General features: G+C 41.8%; 1 protein-coding gene across 1 annotated transcript; it reads left to right on the forward strand.

Annotated features, from left to right (window-relative positions):
* The first annotated feature begins 19,968 nt into the window (after positions 1 to 19,968).
* Positions 19,969 to 24,591, forward strand: LOC139832502 (uncharacterized). Its single transcript, XM_071822277.1, has 8 exons — positions 19,969 to 20,583; positions 20,660 to 20,865; positions 20,997 to 21,091; positions 22,393 to 23,264; positions 23,343 to 23,531; positions 23,597 to 23,723; positions 24,227 to 24,308; positions 24,585 to 24,591. Exons 1-8 carry the CDS (start codon positions 19,969 to 19,971, stop codon positions 24,589 to 24,591), a joined length of 2,193 nt encoding a protein of 730 aa, XP_071678378.1.
* Positions 24,592 to 25,042: the final 451 nt, after the last annotated feature.

Raw genomic sequence — 25,042 nt, forward strand, 5'->3', positions numbered from 1 at the left:
TTTTCCGTTTCCAACCATATAACAATTTAACGAAGCAGTTTCAACCTTCGCCATGAACATTAAAAGCTAAGAACACATGTGTTCATATGAACCAGCGGAGCGTGTCTCTCTCCCACACAGGCATTTATTCAAACAAAAACAAAAACGAAAAACATACAGACGCTCCAAGTAAAGTACATAAGATGTGACCGAATAAAAATATAGTTTCAAGAGAAGGAACCTGATAATTTGTCGATGAAGAAGGGGATGCCTTGGGCATCCCCAAGCTTAGATGCTTGAGTCTTCTTGATATATGCAGGGGTGAACCACCGGGGCATCCCCAAGCTTAGAGCTTTCACTCTCCTTGATCATGTTGTATCATCTCCCTCTCTTGATCCTTGAAAACTTCCTCCACACCAAACTTAGAACAACTCATTAGAGGGTTAGTGCACAATCAAAATATACATGTTCAGAGGTGACATAATCATTCTTAACACTTCTGGACATTGCACAAAGCTACTGAAAGTCAATGGAATCGAAATATCCATCGAACATAACAAAACAGGCAATGCGAAATAAAAGGCAGAATCTGTCAAAATAGAACAGTTCGTATTGACGAATTTTATTGAGGCACCAGACTTGCTCAAATGAAAATGCTCAAATTGAATGAAAGTTGCGTACATATCTGAGGATCACTCACGTAAATTGGCATAATTTTCTGAGTTACCTACAGATAATTTTGCTCAGTTCGTGATGACAAAGAAAGAAATCTGTTCTCACAAGCAGTAATCCAAATCTAGTATGAACCTTACTATCAAAGACTTTACTTGGCACAACAAAACACAAAACTAAGATAAGGAGAGGTTGCTACAGTAGTAAACAACTTCCAAGACACAAATATAAAACAAAGTACTGTAGCAAAATAACACATGGATTATCTCCCAAGAAGTTCTTTCTTTATAGCCATTAAGATGGGCTCAGCAGTTTTGATGATGCACTCGCAAGAAATGGTATTTGAAGCAAAAGAGAGCATCAAGAAGCAAGTATGAAACAAATTTAAGCCTAACATGCTTCCTGTGAAAAGGAATCTTGTAAATAAACAAGTTATGTAGGCATAATGCAATAAGCATAGGAAAACTAGACAAGCTCAATTTCAAAATTTTAAGCATATAGAGAGGTGTTTTAGTAACATGAAAGTTTCTACAACCATATTTTCCTCTCTCATAATAATATTCAGTAGCATCATGAGCAAACTCAACAATATAACTATCACATAAAGCATTCTTATCATGAGTCTCATGCATAAAATTATTACTCTCCACATAAGCATAATCAATTTTATTAGTAATAGCGGGAGCAAATTCAACAAAGTAGCTATCATCAAATATAGGAGGCATATTGTAATCATAATCAAATTCACTCTCCATAGTAGGCGGCACCAAAAGACCACTATCATTATAATCATCATAAATAGGAGGCAAAGTATCATCAAAGTAAATTTTCTCCTCAATGCTTGGGGGACTAAAAAGATCATGCTCATCAAAACCAGCTTCCCCAAGCTTAGAATTTTCCATAGCATTAGCAACAATAGTGTTCAAAGCATTCATATTAATAACATTCCCATTAGCATGCATATAAAGTTCCATGGGTTTTTTAATTCTCTCTTCAAACACATCATGTCCTAATTCAAGATAAAGTTCATAAAGATCTCTCATATTTTTGTTGTTTTCCATTATGCCTAACTAGTGTAAACAAGAAACAAAAAGTTGCAATTGCAGGATCTAAAGGAAATAGCTTCGAGCACAAACACAATGGCGCCAGAAAAGCATCTTTGTTACACCTGGAACCGAAGTATGAGTGCCTTTTACCTTTCCTCCCCGGCAACGGCGCCAGAAAAGTGCTTGATGTCTACGGGAGCCTCTATTCTTGTAGACAGTGTTGGGCCTCCAAGAGCAGAGGTTTGTAGAACAGCAGCAAGTTTCCCTTAAGTGGATCACCCAAGGTTTATCGATCTCAGGGAGGAAGAGGTCAAATATATCCCTCTCAAACAACCCTGCAATCACGATACAAGAAGTCTCTTGTGTCCCCAACACACCTAATACAATAGGTGCACTAGTTCGGCGAAGAGATAGTGAGATACAAGTAATATGGATGAGTATGAGTGATAATAGCAATCCGAGTAAAATATGGCAGCGAGTAAACATTCAACAAAACAGTAAACAAACGGAGATTCGATGCTTGGAAGCAAGGCCCAGGGATCCTGCTTTCACTAGTGGACACTCTCAACAATGATCACATAATAGGACTACTCTACACCCTCTTGTTGGATGATGAACACCATTGTGTAGGATTACACGAACCCTCAATGCCGGAGTTAACAAGCTCCACAATATTCAATGTTCATATTTAAATAACCTTAGAGTGCAAGATAGATCAACACAACTAAACCAAGTACTAACATAGCATGCACACTTCTACCATCACACTATGAAAGGAGGAATAGATCGCATCAATACCATCATAGTAATAGTTAACTTCATAATCTACAAGAGATCACAATCATAGCATAAACCAAGTACTTCATGATGCACACACTGTCAACATTACATCATGGAGGAGGAATAGACTACTTTAATAACATCACTAGAGTAGCACATAGATGATATTCAACTAGATCACATAAAGAGAGAGATGAACCACATAGCTACGGCGGAGCCCTCACCCGAGGGTGAATTACTCCCTCCTCATCATGGAGGCGGCGATGGCGGTGAAGATGGCGATGGAGACGGCGGTGGAGATGGCTCGGGACAATTCCCCGTCCGGCGAAGTGCTTGGGAACAGAGTTGTCCCGAATTGGAGTTTCACGACGGTGGCGGCGCCCGGAGTCTTTTCGAGTTTCATCAATTGGTACCGCATTTTTAGGTCGAAAGGGGTTATATAGGCGAAGAGGCGGCGCGGGAGGGCTGACAGGTGGCCTCACCCTAGGCGGCGCGGCCGGTGGTCCGGCCCGCGCGGCCCTATGGTGTGGGGCCCCCCTGGCTCTCCTCCGACTCTTCTTCGGTGTTCTGGAGCCTTCCGGGAAAAATAGGAGGTTTGGCGTTGATTTCGTCCAATTCCGAGAATATTGCCCGAACAGCCTTTCTGGAACCAAAAACAGCTGAAAACAGCAACTGGCCTTTCGGCATCTCGTCAATAGGTTAGTTCCGGAAAACGCATAATTATGACATAAAGTATGCATAAAACATGTAGATATCATCAATAATGTGGCATGGAACATAAGAAATTATCGATACGTCGGAGACGTATCACACCGCGTATAAAATCATGAAATAAAACGGCCCACACGTCAGCGATAGATGGATGGCTGCTCCGACGTGTCTCCTGACCCTACCCGTCAGCACGAGACGGTCAGGGAGGAGCTGCCCCTGTGCGGCCCCACCCGGTCAGACTAACGGTCAAGGCCTCTGACCTGACGGCTACCGGCCGTTCCAGCACTTGTGCGTGTTTCAAACTAGAGGAGGGGAAAACTGAGGAAAAACTAAGGGACTGGGGAAAACTGAGTACAACTAACGAACCAGGGGCACGAAAATAGAAATCCCTAGATATTAATGATCTTGATATTGATGATGTCCTGCATGGGTGTCTTTCTTATTGCATTAATAATTGCCATACAAATACTTACATACAGAATATTTTAGAAGATGACACTTTGCCAAAATATGATAGGACCGTTGTGTGTTTTGAACTTATTAATGAAAAGGAGAAATCCTCCCAAGTTTCTTCTATTGTTTCTGGAAATAAATCAGGTTCTGTGGAGAAGCCTCCCTTCAAGCCTCTTCCTCCTAAAGAAGGGAACAAGAAAAAGGAAAAGAACCAGAAGAGGGGAAATAAAAAGAAAGAGGTAACGGCATATCCCCGCGTGTATGAGATAACGATAGGTAACCGTAAGTATGTTGCTCCTAATGATTATTATGATAATGAATCTGAATACAATGATCTTCCTATGCCCTTTACATACATTAGTGATCATGATTTAGATGAGCATACTACTTTTGATATTAAAAATCTCTGGGAAACTAATTCCGAAAATGATGATGTTAATAATTGCCATAGTATTAGTACTATCCATGCTTCTTCCCATAATGATTTAGAAATCTCTAAGCTTGGGGATGAGGTGTTTGAAAATCCTTTTGCTACTGATGATTATATGCTTGATACATCTACTTCTAGTAACAATGATGGTAAGGTTACAAATGAACATACCGTGGAGGATAACTATTCTATTTGTTATGATGACACTATGTCTCCAATCTTTGACAATTATTATAAAGAATGCTATGACATAGGTTATAATTACCCTTATGAAACTTGTCATAGTTATGATGGGATTGTCAAAAACAATTCCCTTAGTATGCAACTTGTTTATCATGTTCAAATTCTTGATAATAATCCTGCTCCAATTACTATTAATGAAAAGAGTTCTTCTTATGCCAAAATTAATGATACTTTTATGCATATGAACCATGATAAGAATGTTTTAAGTGATGGTTATATTGTGGATTTCATCAATGATGCTACTGAAAGTTATTATGAGAGATGGGAACATGGTTATATGCATCTTAATAATATTAAGTTTCCCCTCTTTATGTTCAGAATCTTGAAGTTGCGCTTGTGTTGCCTTTCTATGCTTGTTGCATTATGCTTACATGACTTGTTTATTTACAAGATTCCTTTTCATAGGAAGTGGGTTAGGCTTAAATTTGTTTCATACTTGCTTTTTGATGCTATCTTTGCTTAAACTCTCGTTCTTATGTGAGCATCATTGAAATTACTGAGCCCATCTTAATGGCTATAAAGAAAGCACTTCTTGGGAGATAACCAATGTTTTTAGTTTTGCTACTATTTTGCTGTGTCTTGGAAGTTGTTACTACTGTAGCAACCTCTCCTTATCTTTATTTTATTGCATTGTTGTGCCAAGTAAAGTCTTTGATAGTAAGGTTGATACTAGATTTGGATTACTGCGCAAAAACAGATTTCTTGCTGTCACGAATTTGAGTTGAATTCTCTGTAGTTAACTCAGAAAAATCTGCCAATTTACGTGCGTGATCCTCAGATATGTACGCAACTTTCATTCAATTTGAGTATTTTCATCTGAGCAAGTTAAGTGCCCCAGAAAAATTCGTCTTTATGGACTGCTCTGTTTTGACAGATTCTGCCTTTTATTTCGCATTGCCTCTTTTGCTATGTTTGATAGATTTCTTTGTTCCATTAACTTCCAGTAGCTTTGGGCAATGTCCAGAAGTGTTAAGAATGATTGTGTCATCTCTGAACATGTGAATTTTTGATTATGCACTAACCCTCTAATGAGTTTGTTTTGAGTTTGCTGTGGAGGAAGTTTTCAAGGGTCAAGAGAGGAGGATGATACAATATGATCAAGAAGAGTGAAAAGTCTAAGCTTGGGGATGCCCCCGTGGTTCATCCCTGCATATTTCAAGAAGACTCAAGCATCTAAGCTTGAGGATGCCCAAGGCATCCCCTTCTTCATCGACAACTTATCAGGTCACCTCTAGTGAAACTATATTTTTATTCTGTCACATCTTATGTGCTTTACTTGGAGCGTCTGTGTGCTTTTATTTTCGTTTTGTTATTTTCATTCTCTGAATAAATTCATGCTTGTGTGGGAGAGAGACACGCTCCGCTCGTTCATATGAACACTGGTGTTCTTAGCTTTACTATTAATGTTCATGGCGAAGGTTGAAACTGCTTCGTTAATTGTTATATGGTTGGAAACAGAAAATGCTACATGTGGTAATTGGTATAATGTCTTGAATAATTTGATACTTGGCAATTGTTGTGCTCATATAGATCATGTTTAAGCTCTTGCATCATGTACTTTGCACCTATTAATGAAGAAATACTGTAGAGCTTGTTGACATTTTGTTTGCATGATTGGTCTCTCTAAAGTCTAGATATTTTCTGGTGAGGGTTTGAACAACAAGGAAGACAGTGTAGAGTCTTATAATGCTTGCAATATGTTCTTATATAAGTTTTCTTTGTCTTAGGTTCATACTTGTGTTTGCTTCAAACAACCTTGCTAGCCTAAGCCTTGTATTGAGAGGGATTTCTTCTCGTGCATCCAAAATCCTTGAGCCAAAAAATATGCCATTTGTGTCCACCATACCTACCTACTACATGGTATTTCTCTGCCATTCCAAAGTAAATTGCTTGAGTGCTACCTTTAAAATTTCATTCCTTTGTCTTTACAATATATAGCTCATGGGAAAAATAGCTTAAAAAAACTATTGTGGTATTGAATATGTACTTATGTATCTTATTTCTTATAAGTTGCTTGTTGAGCGATAACCATGTTCCTGGGGACGCCATCAACTATTTCACCTTTGTTGAATATCATGTGAGTTGCTATGCATGTTCGTCTTGTCTGAAGTAAGGGTGATTTATCATGATCAAATGGTTTGAGTATGCATATTGTTAGAGAAGAACATTGGGCCGCTAACTAAAGCCATGATCCATGGTGGAAGTTTCAGTTTGGACAACAATCCTCAATCTCTTATGAGAATATTATCTGTTGTTGAATGCTTATGCATTAAAGAGGAGTTCATTATCTGTTGTCTATGTTGTCCCGGTATGGATGTCTAAGTTGAGAATAATCAAAAGCGAGAAATCCAATGCGAGCTTTCTCCTTAGACCTTTGTACAGGCGGCATAGAGGTACCCCTTTGTGACACTTAGTTGAAACATATGTAATGCAATGATAATCCATGGAAATCCAAGCTAATTAGGACAAGGTGCGAGCACTATTGGTAATCTATGCATGAGGCTTGCAACTTATAGGATGTCTTATACATAACACATATGCTTTATTACTACCGTTGACAAAATTGTTTCTATGTTTTCAAAATAAAAGCTCTAGCACAAATATAGTAATCCATGCTTCCCTCTGTGAAGGGCCTTTCTTCTACTTTTATGTTGAGTCAGTTTACCTACTTCTTTCTACCTTAGAAGCAAACACTTGTGTCAACTGTGCATTGATTACTACATACTTGCTTATTTGCATTCATCATATTACTTTGTGTTGACAATTATCCATGAGATATACATGTTGAAGTTGAAAGCAACCGCTGAAACTTATATCTTCCTTTGTGTTGCTTCAAAGCTTTCTACTATGAATCTATTGCTTTATGAGTTAACTCCTATGCAAGTCTTATTGATGCTTGTCTTGAAAGTACTATTCATGAAAGTCTTTGTTATATGGTTCAGTTGTTTACTCATTATCTTTACCATTGCTTCGAATCGCTACATTCATCTGATATGCTTTACAATAATACTGATCAAGATTATGTAAGTAGCATGTCACTACAGAAATTATTCTTTTTATCGTTTACCTACTCGAGGGCGAGTAGGAACTAAGCTTGGGGATGATGATACGTCTCCAACGTATCTATAATTTATGATGTTCCATGCTTGTTTTATGACAATACCCACATGTTTGCTCACACTTTATATCATTTTGATGCATTTTCCGGAACTAACCTATTAACAAGATGCCGAAGTGCCAGTTCCTGTTTTCTGCTGTTTTTGGTTTCGGAAATCCTACAAAGGAAATATTCTCGGAATTGGACGAAATCAACGCCCAGAGTCTTATTTTTCCACGAAGCTTCCAGAGCACCGAAGAGGGACCAGAGGGGAGCCAGGGGGCCCCACCCCACAAGGCGGCGCGGCCAAGGGGGGGGGGCGCCCTGATACGTCCAAAACGTATCTACTTTCCCGAACACTTTTGCTATTGTTTTGCCTCTAATTTGTGTATTTTGGATGCAACTAACACGGACTAACGCTGTTTTCGTGAAGCTGCTCAGTGTCTCGTTTTTTTGCGTAAATCCAACTTTCGGAAAATCCTCGGAATTTATGCGGAAGGTCCTATTTTCCCGTAATATTGGCGGAGCCGAAGGGCAAGCCAGGTGGGGGCCCGAGGGCCCCACACACTAGGCCGGCGCGGCCCAGGAGGGGCCCGCGCGGCCCTAGTGTGTGGCGGCCTCGGTCGGCCCCCGACGCCCTCCTTCGGACTACTTATTACCTTCGACCTAAAAACGCACGGGAAGAAGTCGAAGTCGCCAGAAACCCTCCAGAACGCCGCCACATCGCGAAACTCCGTCTCGGGGGCCAGAAGTCTCAGATCTGAACATGTTATTGTTTCATCATGATATTCATTGTTTTATGATCTTACCTGCAAGTTGTATACACATGTCGCTGTCCGGAACCAAAGGCCCCGAAGTGACGTAAATCGGGACAACCGGAGGGGATGGTAGTGATGTGAGGATCACATGTGTTCACGGAGTGTTAATGCTTTGCTCCGGTACTCTATTAAAAGGAGTACCTTAATATCCAGTAGATTCCCTTGAGGCCCGGCTGCCACCGGCTGGTAGGACAAAAGATGTTGTGCAAGTTTCTCATTGCGAGCACGTACGACTATATATGGAACACATGCCTATTGATTGCTTTGTACTTGGACACCGTTTTATTATTATCTGCAAATGCCCTGCTATGATTGTTACATGAGTTTCTCTCATCCATGCAACGCCCGTTATCCGTCCCCATGCCTACAGTATTTTAATCCTGTTGTTTACTATAATTACTACTGCTGTCTATGTTACTCTGCTGCTGTTATTTCACTACTGCTACTGCTATAAAACTGTTACTACTGATAAACTCTTGCGAGCAAGTCTGTTTTCAGGTGCAGCTGAATTGACAACTCCGCTGTTAAGGCTTTCAAGTATTCTTTGTCTCCCCTTGTGTCGAATCAATAAATTGGGATTTACTTCCCGCAAAGACTGCTGCAATCCCCTATACTTGTGGGTTATCAAGACTGTTTTTAAAGCGCCGTTCTTGCAGTGAGCATAGCTTTATTTGGAAGTTCACTTGGATTTATATTGTTCGCTGCAAATTCTCCATCATGGGTAAAACTCGCGATCCTAAAGTCGCCATATTACCATGCACTACAAGAAAAGGTACAACTCTGAGTACCTCTGCTACTCTTGATTCACCATCTGTGATAAGTCAACTGGTTTCACCGCCGCAAGCTTCACTTGCTGGTACTTCTGCTGAATCTGAAAACTCTCATAATATTGATAATGTTTCTGATGTGCTTGATGATAGTGGTTCATTGGGATCCTTTCTAGATGCTACAATTGCTAGGTCTAGACAAATTGAAAATGCTGAAACTCCTAATGAAAATGCTGCTACACCTGTTAATTCACCTGAACTTGATTATTCTAGCGATGATCCTGATGAAGATTATGTGGAGCTTAATGATGATTTTATTAATAGATGCAATGCTACTGCTGATGCAAGAAAAATTAAAAAGTTTCTCACACAATATACTGTTAGACATAAGTTATCTCCTGATCCTAAATTTGCCACATCTCCTATATGCATTAAGGATAAAGATTATGATTTTTCTCTTGATCTATCTCATATAGCTATTGTAGAGAAAACACCCTTTTGTGGTACTGAAAAATAAAGTGCTGTAGAACACATGATTGAACTTTCTTCTATGAGTAGCTTGTTTTCTGATGATGTCAAGATGCGTACTTACTTTGTCGCTAAATTTTTTTCCTTTCTCATTAAAGGATGATGCTAAAACTTGGTATAATAATTTGCCTCCTGGTTCTATTAAAAGTCCAACTGATCTGCGTGATGTTTTCTTTCGAAAGTACTTTCCTGCTAGTGCTCAACATATTGCTTTACAGAAAATTTATAGATTTGACCAGGGAGATGAAGAGAAATTGCCTGAGGCTTGGGCAAGATTTTGTTCTCTTATCAGAGCTCGACCTGGACATGATTTAGAAAAGAATGGTCTACTTGATATATTCTATAGTGGACTAACCGTTGAGTCTAGGGCATATTTGGATAGTTGTGCTGGTTGTGTTTTCAGGAAAAGAACTCCAGACGAAGCTGAAGAATTATTGGCTAGAATAAGCCGGAATCATGATGATTGGACTACACCTGAACCAACTCCAACGCCAATATTGAAGAAGAGGGGTTTAATTGAATTGAATGATGAAGATATGAGGGAAGCTAAGAAGTCTCTCAAGGAGAAAGGTATTAAATCCGAAGATGTGAAGAGTCTACCTCCCATAGAAGATATATGTGAGATAATTTCCCCCTTCATCCATGATTGAGGTAAACTCCCTTCAACGCTTTACTAGGGAAGATATTCCGTATTCGAAACCTCCTGCTCAATGCTTAGATGAGTTTGATAATTATATTGTTAAGCAAGAAAATTTTAATATGAGAGTAGAGAATCATCTAATGGAAAATTCTCAAGCTATTAGCAATTTGCATGATATTGTGGAGAGGAGCTCCAATGATGTTAAGATGCTTGTTAAACATTTTCAAATGGTTCAAACTCAAATTGATCAACTCACTAAAGTTCAAAATGACTTGTTAAAAAATAATTCTAAAGAGAAACATGCTTATGAAGTAACAACTAGAGGTGGTGTCTCTACCCAGGATCCTCTATATCCTGAAGGGGATCCCAAAAGAATTGAACAAGATTCTCAACGAATTGAACCTAGTGCTCCTTCTAAGAAAAAGAAGAAGAAACATAAAAAGGTTGTAGAATCCTCTGAACCTGTTAATGATCCTAATAGTATTTCTATTTCTGATGCTGAAACTGAAAGTGGTAATGAACATAATAATGATAATGATAATGATAAGAATGATGCTTCTGATAAAGAAGAGGTTGAAGATGAACCTGAAAAACATGCTAAAAATAAAAAGTATACTAAAGAAGATTTTATTGCTAAGAAACATGGTAATGAAAGAGAACCTTGGGTGCAAAAGCCAATGCCTTTTCCTGCTAAGAATCTAAAATCAAAGGAAGAAGAACACTATAATAAATTTTGCGACTGGATGAAACCGTTATTCTTGCAAATCCCTTTGACTGATGCTATTAAATTGCCTCCTTATTCAAAGTATATGAAAGATATTGTTACTAACAAAAGGAAAATCCCCAATGAGGAAATTTCCACTATGCTTGCTAATTACTCTTTCAATGCCAAAGTTCCAAAGAAGTTGGGCGACCCAGGTATACCTACTATTCCTTGTTCTATTAAGAATAATTATGTTAAAACTGCTCTATGTGACTTGGGAGCCGGTGTTAGTGTTATGCCTTTTTCTCTTTATAAGAGACTTTATTTAGATAAGTTGATACCTACTGATATATCTTTGCAAATGGCTGATAAATCTACTGCTATTCCTGTTGGTATATGTGAGGATGTTCCTGTTCAAGTTACTAATAACTGCTTGATATTAACTGATTTTGTTGTGTTGGAAATGCCTGAAGATGATAATATGTCTATTATTCTTGGGAGACCTTTTCTTAACACCGCAGGGGCTGTTATTGATTGCAATAAAGGAAAGGTTACTTTCAATGTTGATGATAAGGAGCATACCGTCTATTTCCCCAAGAGGATTGATAAAGTATGTGGAGTCAATACTATTTCTAATGTGAGAACTATCAAAGTTGGAACTATCGATTGTCCTATATATGAGCCTAAAGAAGGATATCAAAGTCTTATGATTGGATCCATATCAATACAATTCAAGGTAACATGATTGATTTGAGGTTTATTTCTTCTTATGCTATGTAAAATTTATTTGGTGGCAAGACTTGATCAACCTTGTTAACAAATACTTTTTATATGCATAGAGGAGGTAAACAACATTTCTTTCTTCCTCTACTTGTTCTACTTGCTGTAGCACTTTTGATTTGCAAAGTTCCTTAGTTAATTAGAGATTTCAAAATTTTCCTGGCCAGTAATAATAAACTTAATGCCCAGAAATGTGCATTTTTCAAAGTTTTCAAAAATTCACAAAAATTATACCGTTGGTCCTATTTTTCGAAAATGCACAGGAGCACACAGGGATGACCGATGGGGCACCCCGGGTGGCGCCCCCAATAGCCGGCGCGGCCAGCAAGGGGGGCGCGCCACCCTGGTGTGTGGGTCCCCCTTTGCCCCACTTCAGCATCTCTTCCTCCCACACTCTTCTCTCTCTCGAAAAAATCAACACCAGCTTTCTCTCACTCGCGTTTTTGCTCAAGAGCTCAGGATTTTTCGATCTCTTTGCTCAGCCCAGATTTCTGTCTGAAATTTGGCACATTTGCTCTCCGGTATGTGACTCCTCCAATTATCCAAGTAGAATTTTGTTTGGTTGAGTATATCTTGAATATTTTGCTGCTGTAGGTAACATGTTTAGTGAGCTTGCATGCTTGTTCTAAGTTGTATAAACTAGTTTTGATGCATGATTAGTACTCTAGCAAGTTCCTATGGTAGTTCCCCTCAATTATATGTCACCAAATCAAATTTTATAATGTTTGTTGAAAATTTCAGAAAAGGAAGATGGATAATTTCAACTTTGGAGAAGTGTTTAAGAGAGAGACAACCAGCACCGGAAGGCCCTCTAGGACCGCCACCCGATTTAGGCGATCCTACAATGAGGATGTCATCGCGCCAAGCTTCGAGCCCGAAGAAGACAATGGAGTTCCTAATGCTTCGTCTTTCCCATGTTATGATTTTCTGAGCAATGCATGATTGTTGGATGATTTCTTCACCCTCGTCAACAGGGCGGGCTTAGCCGCCTACGTGGGAGATGAAAGGGAGCAATACTACATGCTCACCAAAATCTTTGTTGAGAGGTTCAAGTTCCACAACAAGCACTATGGCCCAACAGTTGCATTCAAGATTTATGGTGATCCCATTACTATGACATTGGAAGAATTTTGTGTTGCATTGGATATTGCCCCTGTAGGTACATCAAGGAAGATTGAGGACAACCCCCGGGTCTTGTTGGAGCTCTATCGAGGGATCGCCAATGATGATTGTCGCACCATTCAGCGTGGCAAGATAAGAAACATCCAACTCCCCGCCATTAAGTATTTTGCCTGTTACATTGCTACTAGCATTCTTGGTAGGGAGAACACTAGCAATATTTCTAGCTACCATCTTGCTTTCTTAATTGCTGCACTTACTGGAGGGACACCTTATCATCTAGGTTCTCTTATTGCTCGCCGCTTGTCTAACAGGGGGCCTATTTTTGGAGGAACCATTGCATCGCGCATTTTAGCACATTTAAGACTTCCTCTTGATTCTAACGATGTGCCATTAACTCCTAGGAGGCTTGATATTGCTGCTATGAAGAGCCATCATTTTATTACCGCTGATTCCACTCCAGATAATTTGGTCTATAGAATGTTGTTTGCTGACGGGGATGAGAAGGAAATTCCTTTGCCCCAGCCAGATTTGTTCAGTATTGACAGGGAACCATGGTCGCGCTCTAAGGAGGAGGTGGAGGAAAAGATGAAGATACAAGGCTTCCACCAGCAGCATGACTCCGAGGACGCCGAGCCCTCCTACGACCACACCGTCATGTATCCGGGTGCTTCTTCTAGCACATACCCGGAATATGATCCATCTTCGTCGTACTACGGAGATGCTACTTCATGGGCACCATGGGATTGAACTCCACTTAGGCCAAAAGCCTAAGCTTGGGGGGAGGTATACCGGCATCACTCATTCTTTGCATATTATGGTTGCTGGATACTTGTATATACTTGTTTAGTTTGTTTGAGTGGTTTTCTAATGAGAGGGAGATGATACTTGGGGAAGTGCTGCCTGAAAACAGATTCTGGACTGTTACCGAAAAAATTCTAAAAAATATCCAGGACGGTATTTTGCGAAGCCAATTTTTGTGCATGTTCCCCAGGTTGTTATATAACTTTGATTAGTTGAACACTTTTCGATTTGAGCAGTGGAAGAATTTATTAAAAATCTAGTACTGTACTGCTGTCAAGTTTGACGAATTTCTGCTGCTTTGTGTTTATGTGACTCTTCTAGTTTGCCATTTTCTTGTTTCGCTTTGTTTCTTTCCTAAAACACAAAAAGACCAAAAATATTTCTGTTGTTTCTCTTCATCATTTGTTTGTTTTGGTTTCTTGCATTTATTTTGCTTTATTTGCTATCGTTGGTTTGCTATAAGAAAATCCAAAAAGATTTTGCTTTGTTTGCTTGTTTCCTTTTGTTCTTGTTTCCAATTCGAAAATACCAAAAATATTTGCTGTTCTTCTTTGGTTTGTAAAGTTCATTTTGAGTTCAATGGTCTTCGGTGGCTGGAGCGTGGTTTTCATTTCATATTATCCAAGCTACACAAGTGAAAGGCAATAATGACGATCTACGACAATTGGATTGTGGTGAGAGGCTGGTATGAACTCTATTTGTTTTCATTTTTGTACATATACTCATCCATGTGAGCATGCTTAGTTGGTTCATGTGAGGTATATGTCATTTGAGAAACTCTAGTAGTTCATGATCTCTCATGTTTAGCTCCAATTTATTAATATGAGTAGCATGTCATGGATGTTTGCTTGCATTGTTTTATTCATAAGTAGGTATGACATTGTGGTATCCTCCTCTGAATATTCGTTTATATCGAATTGGCACATGCTCACGCATGCATATGACTGAACAAAAGTCAATTAGGCCTCGATGATTTACATTGCTTCAGAGTTCTTGTATCACTTTTATGCCTCCGTTAATTTATTTTGCCGCAAGCATGATTATGACAGTTACTGCTCTCTTGATTTGTCGCTCCCCAGTCTATTGCTAGCCTTCACTTGTACTGAGCGGGAACGCTGCTCGTGCTTCCAAACACCTGAAAACCAAGTTGTTCCAAAGTGTCCACCATAAATACCTATGCATGGCATTTCAAACCATTCCAAGTAAATTCTCATGCGCTACCTTTAAAACCTTCAAAATGCTTCTCAATTTGTGTTAATGTTTCGTAGCTCATGAGGAAGTATGTGGTGTTTAACTTTCAACCTTGTCATTTACTCTTGACGGACTTTCATTATGGACTAGTGGCACATCCGCTTATCCAATAATTTTGCAAAAAGAGCTGGCAATGGGATTCACAGTCCCAAATTAATTAACCTAAATAGACACTCCTCCATGGTATGTGATTGTTGGACGGCACCCGAAGGATTCGGTTAGCCATGGCTTGTGTAAGCAAAGGTTGGGGGGAGTGTCATCATAATAAAACTAAAATAAAAAGGCACTCCTTCAGGGTATGAGATTGTTGGCAGGCACCCGAGGATTCGGTTAGCCATGGTTTGTGAAAGAAAGGTTGGAAGGAGTGCCACATAAACACAAAAATAATTCATGGGAGCCGCTCTTGGAAGTCCGGTTGGCGAGGTAGTTGGTGTACCCATTACCATTCGTTGACAACAACAAACACCTCTCAAAATAATTTTACTCCTGTTTTAAAAATGAAAAGCTCTAGCGCATGTTAATCCCTGCTTCCCTCTGCGAAGGGTCAATCTTTTACTTTTATGTTGTGTCTCCATCCTTTCTTTGAGCACTATCTTGAGAGCACAACTGTCATTCTTAGTATAATATGCTTGTCTCAAAATATGATTGATTGTGGTATAACTTTGATGCTTTTATCTTTGACAATCACTATTTCTAGTCTTTCTATGAACTTCAGAGGTGCCTGGGCATTTATGTTTTGCTGATCAAATATGGGCAAGCGAGATACCACTTTATCATACTCTCTTATGAACATTGCAATCTTGCTTATATACATGATTCATGATGCTTATTATTAATTGTTGGTACCTTTCCATGATTGACATAGCTATTAGATGATCTTATTTGCATGTATCTTATTATGAGCTGCCTAAGTGTTAGCCATAGCATGAGAATATATACATCATATGAACAAATGTGTTCGTGAAAGTTCTTTTATCGCTCAGTTTTTAACTGAATTGCTTGAGGACAAGCAATAAGCTAAGCTTGGGGGGAGTTGATACGTCCAAAACGTATCTACTTTCCCGAACACTTTTGCTATTGTTTTGCCTCTAATTTGTGTATTTTGGATGCAACTAACACGGACTAATGCTGTTTTGAAGCTTGCTCTGGTGTCTCGTTTTTGTGCAGAAATCCAACTTTCAGGACAATCCTCGGAATTGATGCGGAAGGTCCTCTTTTCCCAGAATATTGGCGGAGCCAGAAGGGCAAGCCAGGTGGGGGCCCGAGGGCCCCACACACTAGGCCGGCGCGGCCCAGGAGGGGCCCGCGCGGCCCTAGTGTGTGGCGGCCTCGGTCGGCCCCCGACGCCCTCCTTCGGACTACTTATTACCTTCGACCTAAAAATGCACGGGAAGAAGTCGAAGTCGCCAGAAACCCTCCAGAACGCCGCCACATCGCGAAACTCCGTCTCGGGGGCCAGAAGTCTCTGTTCTGGAACTCCGTCGGGACGGGGAATTGGAGGAGATCATCGCCATCAACACCACCGACGCCTCTCCATCAACCAGCCATGTTTCCCCCATCCATGTGTGAGTAATTCCCCCGCTGTAGGCCGAAGGGGATGGTAGGGATTGGATGAGATTGGTCATGTAATAGCATAAGATTGTTAGGGCATAGTGCCTAGTGTCCGTAATTGGTACTTTGATGATATTGTTGCAACTTGTTATGCTTAATGCTTGTCACTAGGGCCCGAGTGCCATGATCTCAGATCTGAACATGTTATTGTTTCATCATGATATTCATTGTTTTATGATCTTACCTGCAAGTTGTATACACATGTCGCTGTCCAGAACCAAAGGCCCCGAAGTGACAGAAATCAGGACAACCGGAGGGGATGGTAGTGATGTGAGGATCACATGTGTTCACGGAGTGTTAATGCTTTGCTCCGGTACTCTATTAAAAGGAGTACCTTAATATCCAGTAGATTCCCTTGAGGCCCGGCTGCCACCGGCTGGTAGGACAAAAGATGTTGTGCAAGTTTCTCATTGCGAGCACGTACGACTATATATGGAACACATGCCTATTGATTGCTTTGTACTTGGACAGCGTTTTATTATTATCTGCAAATGCCCTGCTATGATTGTTACATGAGTTTCTCTCATCCATGCAACGCCCGTTATCCGTCCCCGTGCCTACAGTATTTTAATCCTGCTGTTTACTATAATTACTACTGCTGTCTCTGTTACTCTGTTCTTTGTTATTTCACTCTACTCTTGCTATAAAACTGTTACTACTGATAAACTCTTGCGAGCAAGTCTGTTTCCAGGTGCAGCTGAATTGACAACTCCGCTGTTAAGGCTTTCAAGTATTCTTTATCTCCCCTTGTGTCGAATCAATAAATTGGGATTTACTTCCCGTGAAGACTGCTGCGATCCCCTATACTTGTGGGTTATCACGCCCCCCTACTGTGTTGGTTCCCCAGGGCCCCTCCGACTCCGCCTCTTCGCCTATAAGACTCCTCGTGACCTAAAACTTCGACACCGATAAGCCACGAGACGGAAAACCTTCCAGAGCCGCCGCCATCACGAAACTCCAATTCGGGGGACAGAAGTCTCTGTTCCGGCACCCTGCCGGGACGGGGAATTGCCCCCGGAAGGCATCTCCATCGACTCCACCGCCATCTTCATCGCCATCGATGTCTCCCATGATGAGGAGGGAGTAGTTCTCCCCCAAGGTTGAGGGCTCTACCGGTAGCTATGTGGTTAATCTCTCTCTCCCATGTACTTCAATACAATGATCTCATGAGCTGCCTTACATGATTGAGATTCATATGATGAGCTTTGTAATCTAGATGTCATATGCTATTCAAGTGCTTAATTATGTGAACTTTGGGGTTACTGTGACCTCGGTGTAATGGTGATAGTGTGTGCGCCGTGTGTAACTCCCTTATGAATTGTGGTGTGTTAGTACCTCCTATGAATGCTCACGGTGACGGTGTGGGGTATTTATTAGTACTTGGGAATACGCCTTTGAGGTGTGCTTTTGCACACTTGCCCAATGAATTTGAGTTCTCTATCCAATAAGAGAGTAGTATGATGAAGTGCTTATTTATATTCAATTATGATTGCAATGATGAGAGTGTCCACTAGTGAAAGTAGGATCCCTAGGCCTTGCTTCCGAATATCGAATCTCCGTTTATTTACTGTTTTACCGCATGTTTACTTGCTGCCATATTTATTTCAGATTGCAATTACCACTCATATTCATCTATATCACTCGTATTTCACTATCTCTTCGCCGAACTAGTGCACCTATACATCTGACAAGTGTATTAGGTATGTTGGGGACACAAGAGACTTCTTGTATCGTAATTGCAGGGTTGCTTTGAGAGGGATATCTTTGACCTCTACCTCCCTGAGTTCGATAAACCTTGGGTGATTCACTTAAGGGAAACTTGCTGCTGTTCTACAAACCTCTGCTCTTGGAGGCCCAATACTGTCTACAGGAATAGAAGCGTGCGTAGACATCAATGTAGCCAATTCTCAAGTAGACAAGATTGTTTTTCCTAAGGATAACCCACGGCAAGATTGTCTTACTATGTACTTCCTCCGTCCACAAATAAGTGTACATGCGGGTTTTTGAAGATAAATTATGAAGTGAAGTAAAAAATACATTGGGAACATGCATCTCTCCTCCTTAATTCTCTCACCTCCAATAAGCTAAGTGCATGTAAAAAACAAGAAGAATATATGCTTAATATTATTGGGTTTGATTTCCGTGCGATGAGAGAGAAGTAATTAAAGTGCATTGAAAAGATAAGAGTATATACTCTTTTATGGACAAAATTTAGGGCTAGATGTCCACTTAGTTGAGGACGGAGGGAGTACTACACAACATCACTCCATTGTTGTGCGCCTGTGCCATTTTTTCGAGAATACACCATGGTAAAAAGCCTTTGTATCATTTCAGGGCTCCTTTGATTTAAAGGATTTGCATAGGAATTGTGTAGGATTTGGTTCCTATGGGAAAAATTCCTATACATGTTGTTTGATTCATAGGAACATATCCTATAGGAAAAATTCCTATAGGAATCTTGTAGTGTAATTCCTATAGGAAAAAAACATTAGCTCATACCTCATGGAAAAATTCCTTTGCTACAATCAAACAAACTTCATCTTCCTATAGGTTTCAAGAAGACATGTCATTCCAATCTTATACCTTTCTTATTCCTATGTTTTTCCTATCCTTTAAATCAAAGGAGCCCTCAGTGTTTACTTATCAACGATGGACTAATCAATATAGTGAAAGGTGCATTCATGGTCATCTTTTCTACTCCGTTTCAAAAAAAAAAAAAACTGCTCAGTCTTTTCTAGATATCAATGTTTAACTAAAACATATCTATGTAACCTACGTATTTACATAAAGTTGAGCATTCCTTTTAGGAACGGAGGAAATACCCGTTTCCGGTGATCGACATCTATCCGTCCAGTCTAGAGCCATCCCCCTCCATCGTCGATCGATCGTCGTACACAGCTCCTTTTCAAAGTATCCCAATCGATCGGGTAGTAGCGTTAATTAACGGTCCAAATTAAGCCAAGCCTACGATGAGCAACTGCTCGGATAACGCTAGCTACGATCGACCATACATTTACGAATGTCTGTCGATCGAGCTTCGTGCGACATGCGGTCCGAAAAATGAATGAATGAATGTCCCTGTCCGAATCGACCTGACCTATCTCCAGCTAACCCTGCGTGTTCTGCATCGGTCGGCACGCCGCAAACGCACAGGACGAGTTCGTTGGCTCACGTGCTTGTTTTGAATCGTGGTCGTGGGTACCTACCCCTACCAACACTAGCTAGCTTCATCGGATCCATGGGTTGTTCACTGTAGTCTGCAGGAGAGATTGTAGGTACTGTTAAACGTAATCTGTAACATCTGTAACTAGCTGTCCTTGTATGATACGGCTCCTGTATACTCCTCGTATATACACGAGGTGGCTCCTTGTATGTCTGATATATATATATATATATATATATATATATATATATATATATATATACACCACGCGTGCCCTGTATTAGGGTTAACGTTGCCTATTCTGTTTTACATGGTATCAGAGCCATCGCTCTAACGAGATCACATCTAGGTCATCGCCGCCGTCGGAATCGCCATGGCGTTTGCAGCGTCCTCGTCGTCTTCGACTTCAGGCACGGCGGCACTCAACATCAACCTCTCGGAGAAGCTTAACCGGGAGAATTTCCTGCTTTGGCAAACTCAGGTTCTACCTGAGATTCGTGGAGCTCAGCTGTTTGGGTTTCTCGATGGGTCTATCGCTGAGCCAGCGAAGACTATCAAGACCAAAGACAAGGATGGGGAAGAGGTGACAATTCCTAACCCCGAATATGTGCACTGGGTTGCACAAGATCAGATCGTCCTGGGGTTTTTGGTTCGGAAGATGGCAAGGGAGGTGCTAACTCAGGTGGTTGGCCTTAACACATCAGCGGCCGTGTGGGAGGCGGTGGTGGAGATGTTTGCCGCACAGTCAGAGTCACGGATCGTGCACCTCCGCACCAGATTGAACCAATGCCGTAAAGAGGACAAGACCGGGCAAGCCTATCTAGATGAGATCAAGGGTCTCGCTGATGAGATGGCTGCTGCCGGCAAGCCCATGGACACCGTTGATGTTATCTCTTACATCATCGCCGGGCTGGATCATGAGTATGATGGCTTTGCTGCTGCCATCAATGCGCTGCTCAAGGCGCAGAAGAATGTCAAGCTGAGTGAGGTATATTCTCAGTTTATGTCCTATGAGTCCCGTATGGAAGGATGGAATTCTGGTGATGGGCTGTCTGTGAATTCAGCCACCCGTGGAGGCCGCGGTGGTCGTGGTCGCGGTGGTTATCAGGAGCAGTATCGTGAGCCAGAACAGTACCGTGGAGATCAACGCAGCTACGAACAGCGCGGAAACAACAACTACCGCGGCGGATATAGGGGTGGCCGAGGCAATGGCGGTCGCAATCCCTAAGGAAATCGCCCCTATGGAGGGCGTAGTGATGAGATTTGCCAGGTTTGTGGCAAAACTGGGCACACTGCCTTAAACTGCTGGAAACGGTTCAACAAGAATTATCGTGGCCCTGACAAGTCAGCTGGTGCAGCATATGGTAATGGATCCTATGGTGTGGACACTAATTGGTACAGTGATTCTGGTGCAACTGACCATGTCACAAGTGAGCTGGAGAAGCTACATGTCCGTGATCGTTACCATGGGAATGAGCAAATTCACACAGCAAATGGTACATGTATGGATATTCGTCATGTTGGTCATTCTGTACTTCATACCCCTAACCATGATTTGCATCTCAAAAACATCTTGCATGTCCCTACAGCCACCAAAAGTCTCCTTTCTACTAGTCGCCTAACCACTGATAATCATGCCTTTGTTGAATATTGGCCTGACTCTTTCTTTGTTAAGGATCAGGACACGAGGGAAATCCTGCTCCAAGGTAGATGTGTGGATGGCCTCTACCCCATGCCCGAGTCTTCATCATCACCTCTTGGACGGCAAGCACATGGAGCCGTCAAGCCTTCATCATCCTCGTTATGGCATAGGCGTCTAGGGCACCCATCTTCAGTGGTAGTTCATAAAGTTCTTAGAGACAATAATATTTCTTTCAGTGAGTCAAATAAAGAGTCCGTTTGTGATGCCTGTCAAATGGCCAAGAGCCATCAACTTCCTTATCCTAAGTCGTCAAGTGTGTCTACTTCTCCTCTTGCTTATTTTTTCTGATGTTTGGGGGCCTGCTCCAGCATCTGTTAGCAGATATAAGTACTATGTCAGTTTTATTGATGATTATAGCAAGTAACTTGGATTTATCTTTTGAAAAATAAATCTGATGTCTTTCAGAAGTTTCATGATTTCCAGCATCTTGTTGAACGTCTCTTTGATACGAAAATTGTCTCTATGCAAACTGATTGGGGTGGTGAGTACCAGAAACTCAATTCTTTTTTTCAGAAGGTTGGGATCTCTCACCTTGTCTCTTGTCCTCATGCTCACCAGCAGAATGGTCCCGCTGAACGTAAACATAGACATATTGTTGAGGTTGGCTTGTCTCTTCTTGCTTATGCATCCATCCTCTCAAATTTTGGGATGAGGCATTCCTCACTGCAGTCTATCTTATTAATCGCCTGCCAAGTAAAGTCATTGACTCCACTACACCTATTGAGCATCTCTCTGGTCACAAGGGGGACTATTCCTTTCTTAGGATTTTTGGTTGCACGGTTTGGCCCAATCTTCGCCCTTACAACAAGCGCAAGTTAGATTTTCGATCCAAACAATGTGCGTTTATTGGGTATAGTCATCAACACAAAGGCTACAAGTGCCTTGATGTCTCCACCGGTCGTGTTTATATTTCCCGCGACGTTGTGTTTGATGAAACTGTTTTCCCATTTCAGTCTCTCTATGCAAATGCAGGTGCCCAATTGAAATCAGAGATTCTTCTTCTTCCTATGTCTCTCCAACCACTTCATATGCATCATCATGAGGGGCATGATTTACAGCTTGACGCTGACGCTAATCCTGCTAATAATGTACCAGATGAGTCTTATGTGCAGGAATCTGCTCAAAATTCGGGTCCGGATGGTGCTCCTAGTGATTTTTCTGGTGTTGGCACGAATCCCGGCGAAGATTCTCCTTCTGCCAGTCGCCAATCATCGGCGGCGCGTGATCCTGGGCGATCTGCCTCGGGATCTTCCCCTGGATCCTCCTCGGAATCCTCCTGGTCGGAGACACGGGGTGCCTCCCCTGACGTGGCGCCCGCCCATTCCCCTGCTCCATCCTGCGCTGGACCCCATGGGCCGATTCTCCCGCCCTCGCCGCGTTCAGACGTGGACCACGCCACCACGTCGGCTGATTCTCCTGCTGGCCCGTCGCTGTCCGCTGCTCCGCCTGGATTGGATGTGGAGCCTTCCCGTGTGGCTCCTGCTGTGTCGACTCGTCCCCGTACACGATTACAGAGTGGTATATCTCAGCCTAAGGTGGTTACTGATGGTCGTGTGCGCTATGATGGCATTCGGTTTGCTAATTATACTAATTCTGGTGAACCTTCCGATGTCCGTGAAGCTCTTGCGGATCCTGTTTGGAAAAGTGCAATGGATGAAGAGTATCAAGCACTGAAACATAATCATACTTGGCATCTTGTTCCTGCTGGTGCTGGTAAAAATGTCATTGACTGTAAATGGGTCTATAAAGTGAAGAAATGTGCTGACGGGTCTATTGATAGGTATAAGGCTCTCTTGGTTGCTAAAGGATTCAAACAGCGTTATGGTATTGACTATGAGGACACTTTTAGTCCTGTTGTGAAGGCAACCACTATTCGATTGGTTCTCTCTATTGCAGTCTCCCGTGGTTGGCATCTCAGGCAGTTAGATGTGAAGAATGCCTTTTTGCATGGTGTTCTGGAAGAAGAGGTCTACATGCGGCAACCTCCTGGGTAACGACCAGGTTATATTTGTAAATTGGATAAAGCTCTTTATGGGTTGAAACAGGCGCCTCGTGCCTGGTATTCTCGCCTGAGTCTCAAACTTCAGTCTCTGGGTTTTCTGGCTTCCAAGGCTGATACTTCTCTGTTCTTCTACAACAAAGGGGGACTGTCTATCTTTATGCTCATATATGTGGATGATATTGTTGTTGTTAGCTCCTCAGAGAAGGCTGTTGATGCTCTCCTTCATGACCTGGTATGGATTTTTCCTTGAAGGATCTTGGAGCGCTACATTATTTTCTTGGTATTGTGGTTAAAAAGGTACATGATGGTATTATCTTGTCCCAAGAAAAATATGCAAATGACTTGCTTGACCGGGCTAACATGAAGATATGCAAGCCGGTCGCCACCCCATTGTCTGTTTCAGAGAAGCTGTCCATAGCTGATGGTACAGTCTTGAGTAGTGAAGATTCTACTCGTTATCGGAGTGTTGTTGGGGCATTACAGTATATGACGCTTACCAGGCCAGACATTGCATTCTCTGTAAATAAAGTTTGCCAGTTTCTTCATGCACGGACCACTGTTCGTTGGTCAGCTGTCAAGAGAATACTGCGATATCTTCGAGGTACCACGGCTCTTGGACTTTGCTTGAGTAGGTCCTCCTCTACTAATGTCAGTGCATTTTCTGATGCGGATTGGGCTGGGTGTCCAGATGATAGGAGGTCTACCGGAGGGTTTGCTGTATTCCTGGGCTCAAATCTTATCTCATGGAGTGCACGTAAACAGGCAACTGTATCTAGATCAGAGAGGCAGAATACAAGTCATTAGCCAATGCTACAGCAGAAGTCATATGGGTGCAAAGTTTGCTTAAAGAATTGGGTGTGCCACATAATCGAGTGGCGTGTTTGTGGTGTGACAATATTGGAGCTACGTATCTTTCTGCTAATCCAGTGTTTCATGCTAGGACAAAGCATATTGAGGTGGATTATCACTTTGTTCGTGAAAGAGTAGCTCAGAAACTCTTGGACATACGGTTTGTTCCTTCAGGAGATCAAGTGGCAGATGGTTTTACAAAATCATTGTCTGAGAGACAGCTAGTCATCTTTCGTCGCAATCTTAACTTAGATAAGTTATGATTGATGGGGAGTGTTAAACGTAATCTATAACATCTGTAACTAGCTGTCCTTGTATGATACGGCTCCTGTATACCCCTCGCATATACACGAGATGGCCCCTTGTATGTCTGATATATATATATACACCACACGTGCCCTGTATTAGGGTTAACGCTGCCTATTCTGTTTTACAGGTACTAGGTGCAAAGTTAAGTTAAGAAGCGCGCGCAGCATGGGTGGATCGTGGCATAGACGTGTGCGATGTCTCACACGCTGGCGATGGATTGGGTTGCTAGCCTAGCTGTGTGGCACATGGATTGACACCACCGTCCTACTATTTCCATGTGGTTTGGGACAGGGACACCCAGCTCGATCATAACTTCCATCTCACGCGCTCAAACATTTGTGTACCACTAGCTCGGTTGGTACCATAGGTGAGAGATTTGGCCGGTGCCCTAGGCCCCTAAGAGCATCTCCAGTCGCATCTCCCAAATCGTCCCCCAAAGGGATTTTGGGCGTCGGACAGAAAATGCGTTCCAGTCACGTCCTCCAAAGCCTATTTTTGTCCGGCGCGTCCCGATACGGTGTCCGGCGCTCCGAGCCCGTCCCCGTCCCACAGGGGACGCCGGACACAACGAAAAGTGAGACGGGG

This window comes from Lolium perenne, chromosome 6 (genome assembly GCF_019359855.2).
Source record: "Lolium perenne isolate Kyuss_39 chromosome 6, Kyuss_2.0, whole genome shotgun sequence".
Classification (NCBI taxonomy): domain Eukaryota; kingdom Viridiplantae; phylum Streptophyta; class Magnoliopsida; order Poales; family Poaceae; genus Lolium; species Lolium perenne.

What these genes read in the sequence shown, in the direction of transcription:
- LOC139832502 (XM_071822277.1), top strand. Translation starts at nt 19,969, where the DNA reads ATGGCGTTTGCAGCGTCCTCGTCGTCTTCGACTTCAGGCACGGCGGCA. An exon ending in GTAGTGATGAGATTTGCCAG is followed by an intron (nt 20,866 to 20,996) that starts GTTTGTGGCAAA and finishes TAATTGGTACAG; the next exon opens with TGATTCTGGTGCAACTGACC. An exon ending in GAAGCTGTCCATAGCTGATG is followed by an intron (nt 23,724 to 24,226) that starts GTACAGTCTTGA and finishes CTGCTAATCCAG; the next exon opens with TGTTTCATGCTAGGACAAAG.